Below are 21021 nucleotides of genomic sequence, written 5' to 3' on the forward strand. Positions count from 1 at the left end.
GCAAAGTTCAAATGATTAATGGTACACATCTTGGGATGCAGAACCGCTAACACTAAGTAAGTGAGGAGGGAAGAATTACAGGTGCATCAGCTAACAAATTAATCCGTTTGCATCATGTGGTTTTATTACTGCTGTCAGTTTTTTGATGGGCGGAAATAATTCAGACCGAAACGTGACGACAACGCATCACATCAATGCAACACGATGAATGGACGCTCCTACTCAAACACATCTGGTCTAAAGGTTGTTTAGTTCTCAGAGATAAATTATCAATAGGAGCATACTCTGGTGTCATGGAGCAAAATCCTAAAAAAAATAAAAAAGCAGGTTGACTACATGACTTATTTGCAGAAGATAATAGGGCTGGGCAATTAATTGCATTTGCTATATTATCTCACCTTAACAAAATGCAATTTTGAGGCGCTCGATATTAGTTGTGTTGAATTTACCAGGAATGTGGCTCTAAATTTTCATTGCAGCCATCCAGGCAATATTGTAATATTTTCACACTCTTCCAAAACAAAAACAGCAACACAAATGCAAAACTAAGAATGGCATTTAAAGTGGGTTAGCAGCCACACAGAAAGGTAGAGAGAGTTCTAGCTAGCATGCAGATCCATGCATGCCAGCAGAAATAAGCACTTTTTTACTAAAAGGTTACATTACAGTGCTGCAATAATAAACTCTGGACAAGCACGCGTTCAACGTCACAAAAAACTAAAACCTCCAATAAAAACATCTGCAACCTTGTGGTTGGTTCAAAATAAAAATAAAAAATAAAAATTTAATCCTAATCACGATATTATAAAATAATTGGAATTTTAATTTTTGGCAATATTATTAAGCCCTAGAAGAGATCTAGAAATACATCTAAGGATTGACTGTTTGTTTGCTGTCCAAAGGTAAAGCCACCTAAAATTTCGATATCTTGCACATTTCTAAAATGCAAAATTTCACAATTGTATTATTTCTACTAAATAAGAAATACAATGTTTGTTCCAATGACAGCGGCAGGTGTAAACACATGATATATATCCATATTTCAGGCATGGCCCCAGGGGGCGCCATCCTCCTCCAAGGGCCAGCTGCAGAGTTGAAAAATGTGTTTCCGTTGCAGTTTCTGCTAAATATATTCAATTCAATGCCTCTTTTATTGAAAAACTTTTTTTCTCTAAATTTCAGCTCTTCCATTGAGAGAACTTATTTTTCTATGATAACAATTCATGTATTTTTTTATGGATATGCAGCAACTGTTGTTAAAGTTCTTTAAAGATGCAGGACAAAGGATTTTAGTGCTTTCTTTGAGGTTTTCTCCCTCCCTCCTCCACCTGTTGCTGTGCACTGCCAGTAAGGAGGCTGCTCCTCATTTTGATTCCTTCCAACATCAAAAACTGCTCTAAAAAAACACTACTAAAAGCAATTCTGCAGATTAGCACTGGGCAAAATATATTCTAAAAATATACTGAGCTTTGTTTCACTTGAGATTTCCAAAACAACTCTAATTTCACTATCAACCATCATCTTATCTTTCCTGAAAGCATCTCTCATCCACTCTCTCTCACTCCATCTAACAAAAACACGCATGACGAAGTAGGCTTCCCAGGTGAGAGACAGTATCATGACATCAGCAAAATAAAATAAAACAACTCGGCAAAGATTACAGAGCCTTCAAAGATGTTACATCTATGAAAGAAGGATTAATTTGCAAGGGAAAGGGTTCTGTGTGGAAAAACAAAAAATAAATCTTTAAAAAATGTGACTCTTGGCATCCTGAAGAAGTGAGATATTGGTTTGCCACCATGATTAGTTCAGGTTTAAAGCAAACCTCGTAAAAATTAAGGAGAATAAAAAGTTAAAAACTCAGGAAACAGTAGGCTGCTGCTGCAGGTGCATGCTGAACACCAGAGGCTGAAAAACACAGAAAAAGCAACTTTTCAGCCTCATACTGTATGTGTGCTGTAAAAAAGATACTTCAAAACAACTGCAAACTATAACTGAATAATAACCATTTTGTTATTTCTTTTACTCCAAGATATCAAACTAGAACAACCTGATACTCCATGTCAAAATAAATCCAGACAATATTCCAACTATGTATCAGCTGTCATTATAAAAACATGAATAACTGCATATACACAGATAACTGGATCCTTATTTGCTTCCCCTTTCAAAGTTTTGGTTGGTTCTAAATAGTCTGGATCAGAATAAAGTGAGTCCAGGTTAAATCCTGCCCAGTGAGGGGTTCCACATGCCTACGTCAGCACACGGCGCTTACATCCTTTATTTACTCAGAAACAGCTGCAAGGATCATCCTGCAGCTCTAAAAACATGGTCGGCATAGCACCATGACATCATAGCCAATGACACAAAATAAACTCTGGTTAGAAAGCAAGAAAAGCTGAGATTGTTACCCGGAATGAAATAAGATCTTCAGGAAATTTCCTTTAAAGTTTGATAAAACTGCAGCCATGAAGCTCTAATCAGGTGATAGAAGTGACTGAAAGTGAAGAGAGTCCTGCAGCTACTCACCGAGCATAACTCTGAGAGCGATCAGGAGTTAAAAAACATTCCTGCTCTGTGGTTGAGACTGAAACCAGCGGTTGCTTATTCCCCATCAGATCACACACACGCGCACACGCATACACACACTGTCTTAATTAAACACACACTCGGAGAGGAGCAGCTTATTAGTTAGCCAGAGCTGAGGCTCGAGCTCCTCTGAAGACAAAAGGCTGAAGGTGTCTGATGACATTTCACTGCTGTCTTTGTTGTTAACACAAACGCACACGTGCACGCCTCCGTGCATGCCCCTGTGCACGCCCCCGTGCAGATCCACAGCAGATTTGCTGACAGCTGCTTCACCTCCACCTGAGTTCAGACTGGTGTGAAGAGAGGCTCTGTGTGTGTGTTGGTTTAAAATGAAATCCCCCCTCCTCCTTTGTTGGTTGGGTCCAACCTGCCTAAACACGCCGCCCGGTGACATCAGCAAAACAAACAAATTAGTTTGTTTGTCGGCCGACTTCACAGTGAGGCGAGGGAAAGGATGAACTCACCCAGGGGATGTTTGAGTTTGCTCTGACAATAACTGCCATCAGAACAGAGGAGATGTACAGTCTGCTTTCATCAGCAACTGATGCAGAAGCACAAAGAATTAGATTCTGTTGTTTTTGTTTGTTTGTTGTTTCCCAAAAAGGTTTTAATGGAGCGGATTTGTCCTGAATGGGTTTGTGCCGCCCAAAAGAACAGAGAAGACATCTGTCTGACAGCTGAACTCTGACGTATAGAGCAGACAGTGACAAATGCGTCAAGATCAGCCACTTTAAATGCTATTTCACATGAGCAACCACAACATCTCAGCATCAAAGGGAAGGAAGTTTGTCTTTTATAGGCGGTTTCCTTCAAATTCAGCTTTTTATTCTGGAATGTTCAAGTTTGAACCCTTTATAGGCCAAGTTGGAGTCTAGAAACACAAGATCTATATCCAGCCATTCAGCAAAGATACTGCTACATGGCTGGACATTTTGGTATTTGACCCATTAGATGAGTCCTTGAATGATTGATACTATAAATCAAGCTGGAAAAAAAGTTAAATCAAGAAAAAAAAAGGTATTTAAATCTAATTGAAAAGTTGAAAAGTAAAGTTCAACAGTTAATAAGCCTAGTTAACAATTATATATATGTTTACAAACTAAAAAATGTAAGTGCCAGTATCAGCATTAATGGCTACGTTCCTCTAAGGCTACGTTCACACTGCAGGCCTTGATGCTCAATTCGGATTTTTCTTTTTTTTTGCCGTTCACATTTTGAAATATATTCGACTTGTATGTGATCTCCTTTGTTAAATGCATTCATACAACCTAAGTGTCCCGCATGCGCAGTAGAAGACGCAATGACATCACAGGCCAGCGTGCTCTGTGTTTACAGAGGTAAACATGGATGGTAGCGCTGGAGAACATCTAGTGGTCTTTCCCAACCTTAAAAAACTCAATCTTAAAAACTCAATCTTTCCAAGATGGTTAAACATAAATACTGCTCTCTGCATCATTGTCCGCCATTGTTGTCCTTTTTCTTGCCGCTTCGGTGAAGCAACAAGCAGAAGAGTGACCCTGTCGGGTATTAATGACGTTTAGGTCGGATGAATATGACCTGGCCGTTCAGACACAGGTAGCATTTGAAAAGATCAGATTCGTATCGGATTAAGGACCACATAGCCAAGTGGCCCATTGGGAAAAATCAGATCTATGTTGTTCAGACTGTCAACAAAAGATCAGATACAGGTCAGATATGGACAAAAAAAAAATCATATTTGGGTTGCTTAAGCCTGCGGTGTGAATGTAGCCCAGGTCAGGCATCCCCAAAGTGGGTCCTGGAGGCCTGCTGTCCTGCAGGTTTTAAAGGTTTCTCTGTTTTAGCACAGCTGATTCTTATGAATGCAGTTCAGCAACAGGCTGCTAATCAACAATGAATGTAAATCAGCTGTGCTGGAGCAGAGAAACCTCTAAAACCTGCAGGACAGCGGCAGTCAAAGACCCTCTTTGGGGATGCCTGCTAAGGTTATGTTGTTCCAAAGAAAAATGTTTCACTCTCAGTGTATTTCATGAATTTGTTATAGAAGCACTTTTGTTATTTTTCTTAACAAATATAATATACTTGCCTGAATATACAAGTATATCCAGGCAAGTTGGCGTTTCTTTTCATTACATTTACATTGATTTTTGCCTTCAAAATGTGCATTTTTTTTTTTTTTATGTTACCAAGGTAATAATGTCTTGTCCTGGATTCCAATAACACTTTTGGCTTAAAATTTAGATTTTCAAAGTATTTCACTGAGTGCCCCCTGGGTTAAACCAGTCAGATTCACCTTCCCAGCAGGGTTATGACCAATAGTCCACAGGCCTTCTTTTTATTTGGACTTTGGCTGCAGAACCGGACCCTTTCTTTTAGCGTGAACTTAGACAGTCTTTTTCCATCAGATAAAAAAAATGCTGTTTTTCATGCTGGTAGTTCTGTGTAAAAATCTATAAAATTAAAAAATGCTGTAAAGTTAAGCTTCAAACACTAAACATAGACATTCTGAAGAGCCGTCACAGAGACTCTTGTCTTAAATGATTATTGTAACTGAAACTGTAGCAGGAAAATCAAACATTTCCCAGATTCAAAGCTCTGAGGCTCTGTGAGATCAACCAAACTAATGAAGTCATCTCAGATCAAAACAAATCCAGGAGGATGATCTCACTTCCTGCATGCGAACAGAAAACAGACGGTCCAAAGGAAAGAGGGAGGCAGAGATAGATGAGTGTGTCCTGGAGGGCGTTCGGACATCTTTTTGCAGTTTTCCTCCTGATGCAGAGCTTCAGCCAACCAGCCAGGTCTGAGGAAAGTCCCCTCATCAAGCTGCACGTCTTGTGATGCGAGTGCAGCTTTCTGTGGAAAATCTGGGTCACGGGGTCAGTTATCGCCGCGCATACAGCTGGAGTGTCATGTGTCTAATACAGAAGATTACAACATGGTCTGGATTAAAGAGTCGTTTAGAGAGAATCTAAACTCTGCACACACCGCTGATTAAAGGCTGACCATTTCTGATCTAAACAGAGACCATCTTAAATCATGTGGGTTTTTTTTTTCAATCCTTAAAGTTTTTACACACACAAAAAAAAAAACCCTAACCAAACTGTGGATTTTATTTCAATTTAACCCCGTTTATTTAATACCCGTTTACAAAATCCAGGGCAGTCCAAATATAGAAGCTCTGAAAGCCTCAGAGAAACTAAGGAAAACAGCAAAAGTGTCAGAGGTACAGTTTTGGAGAAGCCTAAAGCTGAGTTAGGACCTGATCCATCTACTAAAACTAAACCAAAAACCTACTAAGTCTAGGCTTTGAGTCAGGGCAAGTAAAGCAGTGCAATTCCTCTACCTTGCAAGGTAAGTTAAATGCTTAAAGTTGTATTAACATGATTGTAAAATGTTTAATGGTGAATAATTAAACAAAAATGTACAAAAGGAAAAAAAACTGGCTGTAAAACAAAAAAAATCTGGTTCGATTGATCAAAATAGCTTTTATGGTAGATAGCCAATTCAATATTTTTTTCCTACACTTTCAATACTGTTAGAAAACCCACAACAACGAAGTTATCGGTTTCTTCTTAGGGCTGATTTATACTCAGAAACCAGGTCGTCTGCATGTGTCGCAGTTAACACAGATATGCCCCGCCCCTTCCGCAGACACTCTGCTGCACCTCTCCCAAATTGTAGGTGACAGTGGCCCAGACAGGAGGCCTCTGATTGGTCAAATCTACAGCCACTCTAAACTATGCCTTTCCTGTTTGGTACCTTACCGGTTTGTTTTGTTTGTATGACCACCATTGCGGGAAAACGAGTCGTGAAGATGGACCAGCTAGAAGAGCGAGGTGCGCGAGAACGCTGGGACCCTTTTTCCACCTGGATCCCCGCTCTTTTTCGCCCTCATGTGCCTCCATTGTTGCACAAACTTGCCCCCACTTCCTCACCGCCTTGGCCGTATCTAAACCCACAGCTAGTTCCTGGTTGTCCTTCTTGCGTTTTGGTGTGGAATAACATAGCGCCATGCTTCAAAATTGGGCATAAATGAAAAATATGCTTCATATGTGCGACAAGCTAGATGTGACACACTGCTGCGGGAATGTAACCAGGCCTTTATGCTTTAGTTAACATCCCATAATCCTGCACTGCGTCAAAGTCACATGATCAAACAAGTACCAGATGGTACAGCAACAATATGGCAACCAACATAATGACCAAAGCAACATGTTAAAAAATGACTTTTTAAAATAAGCCAGTTGTGATGCTGAATGTGCATCACCACAAAGTGACCCCACCACTCAACCTTAACCTGCCTCTGCTTCATCACAACATTAACAAACTGCTTTTTTTGGTAACTTTTCTACCCCTGACAACTGAGGAGCAGAAGTTGCATCTCTGTTCAGCTCCTGGAACCAGCAGTATACCTCTGAAGCCGAGTTGCCCTGCTGCTGCTGTTTTGGCGGTTCACTCACCGAGATTAGATCTCTGGATGCAAATAAGCGCAGTTCAGTTTTTGTTTCGGCTCACAGGTGGAGTCAGCTGACCTTTTAATTAGCTAAAACAGTCTCAGTGAGTTCTGCTGCGTGTCTACATTCATCAACATGAACTTTTCCCCATCCAGATATCACGCTTGGACACAGACGGAGCTTTATCACCGACAGGGAACAGGTGGAAGGTGTGTTTACGTGGGAGGCGGAAACAAATCTAAGCTACCTGGTGGAAATTTACCTACTCCAAAAATAGATCAGAGACTCGCAGAGAAGAAAGATGATAAACAGAGATTCTGATTTGACAGAAATTCATCCTGACGTTTGAGAAAACGAGGGATGAGATGAGAGCGAACATCTGTGTGAAGCTCCAAGAGTAAAACTCCCAAAATAGAGCAGGAGGACGTTTGATAGTGGATCCTGCTGGGTCCAGCAGCACCAACACCCACATGCAAATAGCAGGCCTGCACCTGTGCTTGAAGCCGAGCCGGCTGTCAGTCCCCTGATATTTACCTTCAGGGCTGAGACGGCGACAGACTTCTGACAAACACATAAATCACATAAACAAACTGACTGCATTTAACAACCTCACCCTCTGACCCGGCTTCTCATCTGTCCTAACCGGACGGCTCCCACTGAAATTACAGCCACCAGGAAAGAAAAAGTGATCCTCTGCAGACATGAAGACTCCTAATGAACAGGCTTCACAACCAAAGCTCAAATCTATTTAGGATTAATTCATTCGGATTAATTGCCTAAAAATAATCTTTATGAGGCAAAAGCAAGAAGCTTCTACACCAAATGGGTCCAACGAAACATTACTGCTCCATGATTGGGTTTAATATTTGGGAGCAAAAGTTCCAACAAAGACCTATCGATTAGAAACCCTAATTATCTGATTATTCATATGAAATCTATAAAAATAAAACAGCAGTTTTGTATCATTTGGTGCAGCAGGTGCCTGAACCATCAGCCTTAGAAGAGAAACTGCTGCTGCTCCTTAACCCTTTATAGGGCACCCAGTGAAATACTTTGAAATTACAAATTTCAAGCCAATAGTGTTATTGGAATCAAGGACAAGACCTTATTACTTTTGTAACATTAAAAAAAATATAGATATTTTGATGGCAAAAATGAATTTCAATGTAATAACTAGAAACACCAACTTACCAGAATATATAATATTTAAGAAAAAAAACAAAAGTGCTTCTATAAGAAATTCATGAGAGTGAAAGAAACACATTTTTTGGTACAACATAGCCTTAGATAACATGACAACAGCCAGATGCATGTCTCGCTCCGCCTAGCTCCACTCACATACATCTGGGAACCCGCCATAGGAATTGCCTTTACTGAAGGCTGGGCCTTATCAAAACTCCTTGCATATGATTGGATAAGCCACTTGTCTGTCATCTTTATTGACGTGCTATTTCAACCACTCACACCGAAGCTAACCCGTGACGCTGTGAGAGGAGGAGCCATTTGGTAGATCAAGCTCTTGCCAAATCCGGTCGGGAGAAGGGCGAAAACATCGTTTCCACCAACAAAAGCCTTCAAAGCCGTTCTCTGATGTTCTTTTAATGAAACAATATCAGATAGATTGGACAACACAGAAGAAATAGCAGCATCAATGCTAACGCTTGCTTCCTCAATGCGAGCCGCCATTGTTGTTGGAATCTCACGGTCGCTTCTCCACTCCAGGACACACCCGCCCTGCGTCCTGATTGGACAGACCATAAATTCGCTTGGGGAAATCACTTTCAATGAGCAGGTTCCCAGATGTATGTGAGTGGAGCTGGGCGGAGCGAGACATGCATCTGGCTGTTGTCAGGTTAAGCCTTAGAGGCATTAATGCTGATACTTGCACTTACATTTTTTAGTTTATAAACCTAAATATAATTGTTAACTAGGCTTATTAACATTTTAGCTTTACTTTCTTACTTTTCAATTAGCATCTTACCTTTTTTTCCAACTTAATTTACAGTAAGTAATATATCATTCAAGGGCTCATCTAATTGGTCAAATGCCAAAATATAAAGTACAGCCATGTGGCAGCATCTTTGCTGAATGGCTGGATATAGATCATGTGTTTCTAGACCTCACGGAGGGACGGGTTGAGGGGCTCCATTTGTAAGGAGTATGCAAGTGATCAAAAATGCTAGGTTGCTTTATAAAGGGTTAATCTGGGATTCTCACAGAACTCTTCAGAACCAAGAAAGATTCTTTACAATGGAGAACATTTCAAACAGTTGACCACCTTGTCAGGAGGGGAGGGCAAACTCTTCCAAAGGTCAGAGCAAGAAATGCTCAGAAAATCTAACCTTAAACCCAAGAACACCACCTGAGACTCCACGGCCCTCAGCGTGTTAAATATTAAAGCTCAAGGCTGGATAACTGAAAAAGTTAAAAGAGAAAACCTCCTGTCTTAGAAAATGCCTGCTTGCCTTAGGATTGCAAAGTTGATTTAAAATAAAGCACAAGAATTGTGCATCATCATAAATAACTATCAGAAAAAACAACAACAAAAAGCTCTTACCGACAGTTAAACATGGCGGTGAAGCTGAGGGCTGATAATGTACCCAGACAACCAGGGTACCTTGAAGCATGAACTACTTTGTATTCTGCAGTAAAATCTAAATCCATCTTATAGACAGCTGAGGTTTGGTCCAAACTGAGGAGTTGGAAAGTTCACCCTTGGTTTTAATGTGATTAAAGTATAAAATATCACAGAACCATTGATCAATCAGAGGGTATAGTAACTCATATTAATTGGGAAATTATGAGGACTTCCTATAAGCATGTAGCATAATGCTTTACCTCATTAAAGACCTACTGTTCCGGTGATAGTTTCCCTCCATTTTTACATTTTTGAAATTTCTCCAAAATAGAGAAAGAATTTTGGAGAAATTTGTCTGTAGAAACAACGGCCTGACTGTAATTTCAAATGATAAGAGGGAGAGTTGGCAGTTTGTGGTTTGAGCTAGGAGCCTGAAACAATTTGGACACATTGAAAGAAAACTCTCCAATGCCCAGAAAAACACAAACCGTCTCTCTGCAACTTGATTGCTTTGGCAGAAAAGCTGTTGAACCGGATATTTCCCTCCAGATGTGTGTGTGTGTGTGAGAGAGAGGCTGCAGAACTGCATGAATGAAATAACCCTAAAGACTAAATAAAAACAGCTATAGGTGATGAGTCCACATCATTTGTGTTGCCGCATGCCAAAGAAAGAGCTTCCTCCTCACTTCAATTACATCCGCCAGCTGCAATGTGAAGAAAAGGACGAAGAGGAGGAGGATGAGGAGGAGGAAGCAGTGACCCAGACTGCGGCTGTCAGTGGAGCTGAGTGTGGATCTCAGGGGGCCAACAGAGAACCGGAGCAGCTGTGTTCACCAGAATCCTAAAAAAGCAGAAAGAGAAGCTCCTTCCTTTAACGGCTCTGAAAATGAACCTTTTTAGACACTTGGGTTAAAAGGCAACAACGGAATCCAGCCTGAGTTGGTTTTTAAACTAGTTTTTAGTTGGTTTTTTGTTGTACTGAGCAAGAGAAAACCCAAAATTTAACAATTAAAAATCTGCACAACTGGTCTGAAAATCAGGATGTGGAAAGGTACAACTGGAACTTTCCCATAATAGTGTCGTTTAACAATAAACAGCAGCCAGTTTGCTCCAGAAGCCGCTGAATGAGGGCGTTGCTGGATTACACCATGTGTTATCTTTAACTGGATAAATAAAGCTGCAGGTTTATGGGATTGGGAGCCTTTTAGAGGGACGGCTGCTCCAACAGGGGAGATAAAAATCAGCTTTCAGTGAGGATGGCTTCCATCAGCCCTGGATTCGATTTTACAAACACCACTGCCCATAATCACAGCCGTCTCTCAGCACAAATTACCATAATTCCTGCAGATTAAACTCTTACACACACAGTATAATCCACTGGTTTGTAAAACCATCAAACTGAGCTAGATTTTCACACAGATTTCAGCTGGCTTCTCCTGAAAGGGAAATAAATCAGCTAAAGGCAGAAATAACAGGGCTGAGGTCACCCTGCTGGCTGCCCGAAGGCTTAGAGGCTAACAGAGGGGGATTTTCTGCATCTCCAGGGTTCACAGTGTGCTCTAAAATATATTATTTACATATTTGACCCTACTGTGGCATTGTTAAATATGAAATAACAAATACACTAGAAAATCATTTTACTTTTCGCCAAAATTTATCAAATTTAAATATTCAAATTTCAGTGTTCAAGCTAAAAAAGTATGACGATAAATAAAAATATTTATATAAAAAAAGGATAAAAAAATACTAATAGAATCCATGATTTAATCTTTAGTAGAGGAACAAGAAGAGGGTAAAAATGTGGTTTTGGTTCCCTATGCTAAATCAGAGTCATGGCGTCTGCTGCTAAGGTGGGCACCGGTTGTCATGACACCCAATCAGCTCAGAAAGTTTTGCTAAATGCCCCCCCTTTACCCAAAAGGATTTGAAGTGAACAGCCTCAGATAATGAAACCTGAGTGCTAAACATTATCTATATGGCTTCTGACGTTAAACGGAGAAAAAAAAGTTTGAAAAATGCATAAAAGTTCACACCAGAAGTTTTAAAGGCAATCAAAACCTAACTTTAGTCAGATATGAAACATCATTTCATATCTGACGCATGCCCTCCCATGGGGTCTAAGCCTAAACCTAACATTGGTGGGTGAGAAATCTAAACCTAAGGTCAGAGCATTTAATAGGACTTCATTAAACTTCCTGCTAGGACTGATGTCCGGCCATTTTGGAACATCTGGTGGTTTTATTTAAGTTCAGGTGTCTACTTCTGATGCCGACTGTAAAAATGATGGCACACTGCCCCCGCAGGATGGTTTTTTTGGAACAGCTTGGGAATTCCTGATCTACTGGATATCAAGCTATCAGCTGACACCTCTTAGAGAATCCATGCATCTAACCATCCATCCATCCATGCATCTATCCATCCATCCATCCATCCATCCATCCATCCATCCATCCTCTCTCGCTTAGTCCTGCCAGGGTTGCGGTGAATATAACTGGCAGTCTATGGGCGAGTGGCGGGGTACATCCTGGAAAAACTACATATCTCAGTTAAAATGTGGCAAAGCCCCTGTTCAAGATGGTTCTTAAATTAAATTTCAAATCTCTGAGTTCTGCAGAAGTCTATGCGATTTTTAGGGTTAGTTTTAACTAAACAATCTCTAAAAATGCATGGAAAGGGCAGCTAAAATCTAGAATAAAAAAAGGACAGATCCTTTGAAAAAAAACTGAAATGTAACCAACTTACAAAATAAAACAACACTAAGGTAGAAGTAATTATGACTCACTTCTGCGCATTAGTAACTATAAATACGGAGGCCAATCTTCAAAGCTTTGAGGTTCTGCATTATCAGGACAGTCTTTGCAGATAAGACGCTGTCTGCACAAAACCAGGCAAACATGAAACAAACAACTGCTTTACATCTTTGCAATGGGTCAAAAGTAAGACTGGACTAATCTTCACCACCATCAGTATGTAATTATAAACATGTGGTTGTGGTCTGAACAACTGTTGGCCAAGATGCACAAAGTTTCTGCAAAGAGAAGTGAAAAAAATATTTATTGACACTAATATAAACCCTGAAGGATAGACTGATATCGTTACCTCACCAGTTTTTTTGAGCAGCTCTGAAGATAAAGCCACTTTCTAAGAGGTGGAGCACAGTCAGTTTTAAACAATAAGTTGATATAATTGCTTCAGAGTGATGGGAGGAGTCATCTCAAGCCCGAAGCAGAGAAACCTCCGGTATGCATTGGGGATGACGGTCAGTGAGGGATGGAGTTTCTTTCCAAAGCAGCACAGCTGTCTCCTGCCTTGCATGGCGGGAGCAGCGGAGGTATTTCCATCCATGTGCTGAACCAGAGTCAGCTGCAGTGCTGCTTGGCAAGGCACTCACATTCCCCTGTCAGCGCTCCACCCAGCATCCCAGAGTGCTCTGACAGGGAGGAAATACCAGCGTGAGCTGCTGCAACAATGTGGTTTCAATCTGAGAGGAGCTGATCTTTATAACTCCTGCTGCTCGGCCTCTCTGCACATTTCTCTTTTCATGCAAACTTTGGACTGAGTGAGCTAAAATGAGTCCCTCTCTCTGCACAGCTTTGATTCACTTATTAACAAATGGCTCCCATTAATGCCCTCTCAGGAGTGAGAGAGCACAGTGAATCTTATACCAGCAGGGCTCAGTCCAAATCAAACCTTGCTGCAGCTGCATTAATACTAAAAGAAGAAAAGTTAGTCTCTGACTCCAAGCAGGAGATCTAACCTGGTTTGACAGCAGAGATGATTGAAAACGTGATAGAAGAAACACTAGGAGTCACTTTCTGTTGGATCCGAGTCCCTATGTGTTAAATAATTAGTTCTGACAATGTCCCTTCGAACTTATACTTCAGAGTGAAGGTTTTAGTTTTTCTTCTGCTCACAGCAGGATCAGTAATGGAGCTTTTTCTCCAAGCTCAGGCTGAAGAGAAAAAAAAACAATGAGAAATGACAAATTGGAGAAAGCCTGTTCTCCAGATAAGCAGGTTACCCTTCAGTGTCTACGGCTTTAAAACACTAAAAGAGACAAAGTGTCATTTTTCCAAGTTCAGAGAGGACTGAACCAGGTTTGGCAGCGGGAATGTGTAATTTAAGGGTGTAGCTGCTAAACCAGCCAAATGCAGCCACAGTTACTGGGTGTGAAGCACCGGAGAATCTGATTTCCACAGACTGGTGTTACCCTGGATTGTCACAAGATCTCAGTTTCCGTTCTCACAACAAATCCATCTCGAAAGACTGCCGCTAATACGCTTGTCTCGTAACCACCAGCGATTCGGACCAATGACATGCCAGCAATGCTTTTTGGGGCGGAACATGTAGGAATAACGACAGCATTGGAGAGTAGGACCTTGCAGGGGCATTACAAACATAGCGTGGAGGACTCACCTGCTGATAGCGCAACTGACTCATATTTAGCTGAAATAACAATGTCTCATTTAAAAAAGATGCAAAGAGAAGCACTTTGTGCATTTGCAGATGGGAAAGATGTCTGTGCTTTTCTTTCAAGAGGATCTGGAAAAAACACTAAACGTCACGATTGGCTGCGACGATTAGCACGCCACCCAATCAGATCAAAGTATTGTACTAAACATCTCTAATTTTCCTGAAGAAACTGAACGGCAGCCATCCCAGATGTATAACGTAGAACTCAACTCAGTTCTAGACATCAATCTGGCTACTGCCAGTTTAATTAACCTAATAACTATTGGATATTTCGGTAATGCCAAGGAGTCCTGACAAGACAAGACAAAGAGCCGACGATGCAAAGCAAAGAGCTGATATCAACTCTCCAAACAGGCAAGAGGCCAGAGAGGAATCTAGATACTCTGAGCTTAACTCATCTACAGTAAAAAGAAATTAGGGATGCACCATTCATCATCCTATCGGTTCAGGCTGATATTAGCTTCAAAACTAAACATTAGATATCAGCCATTCTGCAATAAGGGACTGTTTTTGTGACAAACAAGTGAAGCTTATGAGTATCCCACTCAACTGACGCATGAGTCTGCGGTAGAAGAGATGCTGAAGTAAAAAAGTCAGTGGTGTTGATGTTTTTAATGCCTCAGAAACCGATGGCTAAAATGTAATTTTAAAGAACTGGAGGGAGAAAATAAACAGCATATTGGATGTTGGCCAAAATTCTAATATTGCATATCCCTAAAAGAAAGTACACCCTCTTTATTCCAGACTTTTACATGTTACCCAGTTAAATCCACCAGATCTTTGAAAGGTTAAATGAATCAAACCACATAAAGCAAAAAATATTTGCATTGTATTTCTGTCTCTCTCTCCAGACATTACAACATCTAACCAAGTTAGAGCCCATTTTATCAGTGTTCCTCTATCATGCTAACCAGGTTGTATTTAGTGTTTGTGTTGATATGTTGTGCTTGATTTCCTCCAAAATCATTGTTAAACCCAAATGTTTTCCTTGGTCTGAAAGGAAACTTTTCAAATCGCAGTATTGCCATATTTTCCTCAAAAGAAGATAGTTGGAGATGCACCATAAGTCGTTTCCTAACTGTCTTGTAAATGTGATGCACATTATGGACATAAACATTGAACATGCTAACTGAAGTCTGAAGGGTCTAAATGGATCTGAAAAGCTGGGTATACTTTGATTAGCAGACATCTACTGAGGGTGAACTGGAAGCACATGTCCACCATGGTGTATAAACATTGAGGTGTCGCATTTTAAACACTGATTTGCTAGAGAAACTGTCTTCAGTCTTCACATTGAATAGTTTAACATGTGACACCTGAGCATTATTTATGACCCATCTGTGAAGCACTGACAGGTGTGAACTTGGTTTTTGCTGCATTCTTTTCGTGACGCGTTGGCAGGCAGGTAAATGCAGCAATGTGTAGTTTATGGATATGCTCAATTATAAACTACCAGATGCTTCAGGACAGTTTGGCAGCTTCCACTGTACACCTAAAGGCTGATTTATACTAAGAAACCAGGTCGTCCGCGTGCGTGTCGCAGTGAATTCCAACGTGCCCCCGTCCCTGCCGCAGACACTTTGCTGTACAACTCCAAAATTGTAGGTGACCGCAGACAGTGCAGCAGATAGGAGGCCTCTGATTGGCCAAATTTACATCCACTCTAAACTATGCGTATTTCTTGTTTGGTACCTTACCAGCTTGTTTTGTTTGTATGACCACCATTGTGGAAAACAACTCCTGAAGATGGACCAGCTAGAAGAGCGAGGTGTACCAGAACGCTGGGACCCTTTTTCCACCTGGATCCACGCTCTTTTTCGCCCTCATGTCCCTCCATTGTTGCACAAACTTGACCCCACTTCCTCACTGCCTCGGCCGTATCTAGACCCAAAGATAGTCCGTGATTGTCCCTCTTGCGTTGTGGCATGAAATAACATAGCGAAGACCATACTGTTGCAGAAGTATAACCAGCCCTTAAGTCTATTGGAGCCTGAAGGTGCAGGCTCTTGGCTTTTGGTAGTTACTCACAAGGATATTAGGTTAGATTTGCTTGTGGTCAACTCCTGGTTTTACTATCCTAAAAGTTTTTCTTTACTTGCGGATATTTTTATCTCTGCAGATTGATGCCCTTAAGCGGTATGGAAATGAGCTGTAACCCTCTCCAGATTGCAGCAGCAGTTGCTTCTCTAGGGTGATTGCTGGTGTCCTTTATGCCTCAGAGCAGCAAAGATCTGAAATGCAAACAGCTAAACCTGAAATGTGAAATATATTCATTTTTGCAATGTGAAGTCTCTCAGTAATTATGTTTAAATAGCTTTTAAAGACGGACGTCATCCTCCAGCCATGAATTCCAGATTCCAGATTGGAGCCATCAAATGATGATCCCAGAGTGGGAGACTCCCCAACACGCAATAATCAGCCACACAGTCAGTGTTTAACCCGCTTAGACCTCAGGCAGTCTCGAAAAGCCGCATCACACTTAGTTTTTCTTTCTATATCAGGTCTGAATGTGTTTCCCACCTTTTGCTAGCTTGATACACTTTAACTACAGATTGGGTTTCACCAGCATCTGTGCCAGCCACATGTGTTTATCTGACATGGCTAATATAGCTAATCTTCTGGCACACACACACTCAGTCAGAGCATGGGTGGTTATATCTGCAGCACTGGGCAGTAATCAAGCACACAAATCCCAGTTTGACCTGCTATCAGAGCAGCTGGAGCCTCATCTCCTAGAAACACTCAGATTATGGAGCCATTTCAAACTGCACAGCTTCTGCAGGTGGGATCTTTATCCAAAAACCTGCAGATAAATGCTGCAGAAATATGTTTTTTTAGGTGGTTCTGCTGTTGGAAGCAGTTTGACTAACATGTTGATTTCAGCTATATGTCATGTTGATTTTAGCTATATGTCTGATTATAAAGCACCAAAGCCCAGCTTTCTGATTAGTGCGGTGTGAAAAAAAGAACATATCTGAATATAATTCAGTTTACCAGACCAAACAGGAATTAAAGCCAATTTCATGTAAAAGAATACATATATTTTTGTCTGTTTGAACATTATGATGTTTCACTATTCCGCTTGTTTAAATTGAAATAATTGAAGAAAAAAATCATTAACAACATAATTCAAATCTTTTGAATAAGACTTATGTGTAACTACTCGCAGAAATCCTTAAAAGAGTTTAAAAAAATGTGAAAAAGATAGTAAGAATGGAAAATGCATCCTATTTATTGAACATTTATTTTAAATCTACTTTTAACTCATCCTTTCATCCATTGCAGTAACTTTCATCTACAGTTGCAGTAACTTTCATCTACAGGGATGTGACACTAACACTTTGACTAAGATGGAGAGGGAAAGTTGGGGCTGTGCTCATCTTTTCATGTCATTGTAAGGGTAGGAAAAAATATATAATATGCATAACATCAATAAATACTGTGTTATGGCTAAGGTGAGGTACAGTCTAATTGGCTTTTTTTATTTCATTTATCTATTGGTTTTTGACAAACTCACTCTAAAATAAAAACCTGCCTACTACAGGAAACTACCACTGACAATGTGCCTAAAACTTGGGTCAATAAGATTAGTCTTCTGCCCTGAATATGTTTAATATGTTTAAAAGACACTTAAAAACGACTTTCAAATGTTAATATACTGTTCTCTATTTTTATATGCATTTGTGGTGCTTTTATTTTGAAAATCTTCCAAACCAGAGGTAGGAAGTCAAAACGTAAACAAGAGAAAAACGTGTGTGCATCGTCTCAGGGCCGCGACAATGCAGCTAATCTCTCAGAAAGCAATGGTTGTAAGTGTTACTCATTTTTTACAGATTCTATAAGATGTGTTGATATCTTTTTATGGGTATTTTGCGTTTAAAAGCAACAGTATAATGTGGTGGTCTGTGTGACAGCAGTGTGTTTATGTGTTTGCTTGCTAATTTGCCGCTTTTCTAGCCTGCTGTGAGAATACCTGTTGAGTTAATATTAAGCAGCTTATACTTTGATACGTTAATACTCATATTTCAGGGTTTATACAGGAATGAATAACTCTAATTTAATGCTTTTTAATGCTCTTTTAATGCTCTTAGAAATAATTTGAATGCCACCAACAGGTACCCGTCGACAGGCTGCAACCATGCCCCGAATTCCTCGTTTTCCAACCACTTTTGTTGAAATTGGCATTCTTCCCCATTCTCTAGCTTTTTCTCCGACTCAAGCTTCTTTTCTGAACATACGTTACCACATTACTGCATCTAAGGGTTAGATTATGGATCCAAAAGGAAGCTGAAAGTGCGTCTAATGCAGGTCTGCATTCGACGAGGACAGCAGGACCTCTACCAAACAAGCAGTAGAACCTCGGACCTTTTTAGAGTCTGTTTCCTAATTATGGGGCTAAAACTGCTGCAAGAATAAAATAAGTCAGTCATTATTCATGCCTAAGCAGGAAGATGATCATTGATCAGTCTACCTGTTGATCACGATTGAATATTAGACCCAAAATATATCATTCTAATTTCTATTTACAGATTTTAAATAAACATCCATTTAGGGTATAAATGAAGGGTTGGTTTCAATGCAACACCAACAAAAGTTTAATTCTTTCCTTAATCGACTAAAAGACGACACCTCCAACATGATCATCCTTTAAAAGCCAACTTTGAGTTATAATCCCTTCTTGCCTGTAAAACACGCTGAGGAGAACCGAAATGAACCCTAAAGCCAAACATGATTTGCCTCCCAGCAAAACATTTTCCCACCCAAGCAGTAGCAGCAGACAGTTTGTCTCCTCCTCGCTCCTCATTTACATTTAGATGAGCCCATTAAGATCCATAAACCACTGATTCCCCCACCGTCCGCGTCCGCACACCATTTCTAACACCTCCTAATTCAGCCCCCAAAAATGTTAAAATTAATAAAGCTTCAGAGAGGTGATTTAGAATACGGAGGTGATGGATAGAAGTCCTCAGTCAGGAAATATATCACCTTATTCTTTGCTTTTTAAAATTCACCCTCCCTCTAAATCTCATATTTTGTGCGTGTTAGTCAAAAGAAATAAATAGTGAGAAAGAAAACAAGACATTAGTGAGAATATAAATGAAAAGGGAGACAGAATGCAGATTTTCCCAGTTTTCCACATTAACAGAGCATGAAGTCACCTAACTCTAACCGTACCCTGTACAGCTCACATTTACCGGATGTACGACAACATAAACAAACCGAAAGATGATTGTTTAAATTGAATTAGGAAGATAGTGTTGAGTGTAGGGATGGGAATCGAAAACTGGTTCCTGTTCAGAACCTGTTGCATGTGTTCCAATTCTCTGGCACCGTTTGGCAGCTCGCTTAACGATTCCAGGCAGCACCAGAGCCTAGAGCGCTGGGCAGCACGACTTGCGTCACGTTTTTTATGCAAGCTACGCACACGGCATTCAGTAAGCAAGTACGACGTGAGCAGGCGTAAGTCTAGAAAAGCTAAACAAAAAGTGGTCAAAGCGATGAAAGGTTTGGCTTCATTTTAAGGAAGAGAAAGATGGCAATAAGGTGCTTTGCAATCATTGCAAAGTGGCAATTACATCCGCGGGACGAAATACATCCAACATGCAGAAACACCTGCGCAGACCACGTGGCATATATTTCCACAAATGCCGTGTTTTTGATGCTTCCGTCAGAAGCTAAAGTTATGACCAGCATGGAAGGAAACTCTGGTGGTAAGTAGCTAGTTTTATATCACTGGCTGTGCTTAATGTGGTTCCTAGTAAATAATATGCCATTTCTGGAAATAAAACTACTTTCCTACCTCTCTTTGGGGTTAGTAAACATGCTACGAAGTTGCTCCGCAGTTCAGGGAACGAGAGAAAGGAGACGCTCGTTTATTTAAATCAGGGGGAGATGAGTTTATTTCCTTAAATTGTACAGTAATGCTTTTTCATTAAGCAGATGCCTTCTCCATTAGATTTAGATGACTGTGAGGAGACGGGTAGCCAGACTGGCTCAGAGGCTGGCAGCTCCCGTTCACTGCCTTCTGTTTTCACCGAGGCAGGCAGAAACAGAATGTCTCAGGCGAAGGTAGAGGAATGTCACTGTGCACTTACCAAGTTCGTTGTTTCACAGATTCGATAAGAGAATCGATAAGGAATCGAATCCTTTTACAGAATCGATAAGGGAATCAGAATAATGAAAATCTTATCAATTCCCAACCCTAGTTGAGTGTGTCAATGCTGTAAAATGAATTGACATCAAGTCATTAATATAATTGGGAAAAAGACTTTAAAACACGTTACATGGTTGTGCTGTTAACAAATTTACAAAGGAATAATAATGATGTATCAGAAAAACTAGGTCTCTTAACTCTTGAGCATGCAGAGGACCCAGAGAAGCAAATCAACACAAAACATGTTTAAAGTTTCAAAATAATACGATAAAATTATCAGAGCAGATTCAGATTCTCATGTTCAAGGACAGTTTGGAGGTAGCAGTTACAGTTAAGAAGGCCTCAGGATGTCCTCCTCAGCAAGGCATTATAAATCATGTTGCAGTCATGGCTGAGCTTGTTTAGCAGCCAATTCTTTGCAATGTAAACATTAAGGACAGGCTGAAACTCTGCAGGAAGCACACGCACAGACAGCAGCATCAGGATGTCCTCTAATGAAACCTCCTAATCATCCAAGAGTAACAAATATTCCACACATAACTTTCCATTTGATCAGATTCGAAAAGAAAAGAAAGAAATTACTATTAAAAATCTTCTTTTAGAACCATAAGAACTACTCAGAATGAGCACCAAACCCGCATTAAAAAGATAAACGCCAAATAAGTATTTATGAAGAATTGGCTAAAGATCTGAACCCAACAAACTTTACTTAATCAGACGGGAACACCAATTTAAACAAAATCCAACAAAATGCAAAATGCAATTTTTGATTGATTGACTTTATTGATCTT

General features: G+C 40.3%; 1 protein-coding gene across 9 annotated transcripts in view; it reads right to left on the reverse strand.

Annotated features, from left to right (window-relative positions):
- LOC119795311 (disco-interacting protein 2 homolog C) overlaps positions 1 to 21021 on the reverse strand; it is a 240853-nt gene that overhangs the window by 123712 nt on the left and 96120 nt on the right. The window contains exon 1 of one of the 9 annotated variants that reach the window (XM_038303240.1): positions 2530 to 2731. The exons of the other annotated variants lie outside the window; for them this stretch is intronic. Coding sequence (XP_038159168.1) covers positions 2530 to 2536 — 7 coding nt within the window. The 5' untranslated portion in view covers positions 2537 to 2731. Of the gene's footprint in view, positions 1 to 2529; positions 2732 to 21021 lie in introns of those variants that run through there. 9 annotated transcript variants of the gene reach the window in all.

The sequence above is a fragment of the Cyprinodon tularosa genome, unplaced genomic scaffold (genome assembly GCF_016077235.1).
Source record: "Cyprinodon tularosa strain WSP-4 unplaced genomic scaffold, ASM1607723v1 ctg509, whole genome shotgun sequence".
NCBI lineage: Eukaryota > Metazoa > Chordata > Actinopteri > Cyprinodontiformes > Cyprinodontidae > Cyprinodon > Cyprinodon tularosa.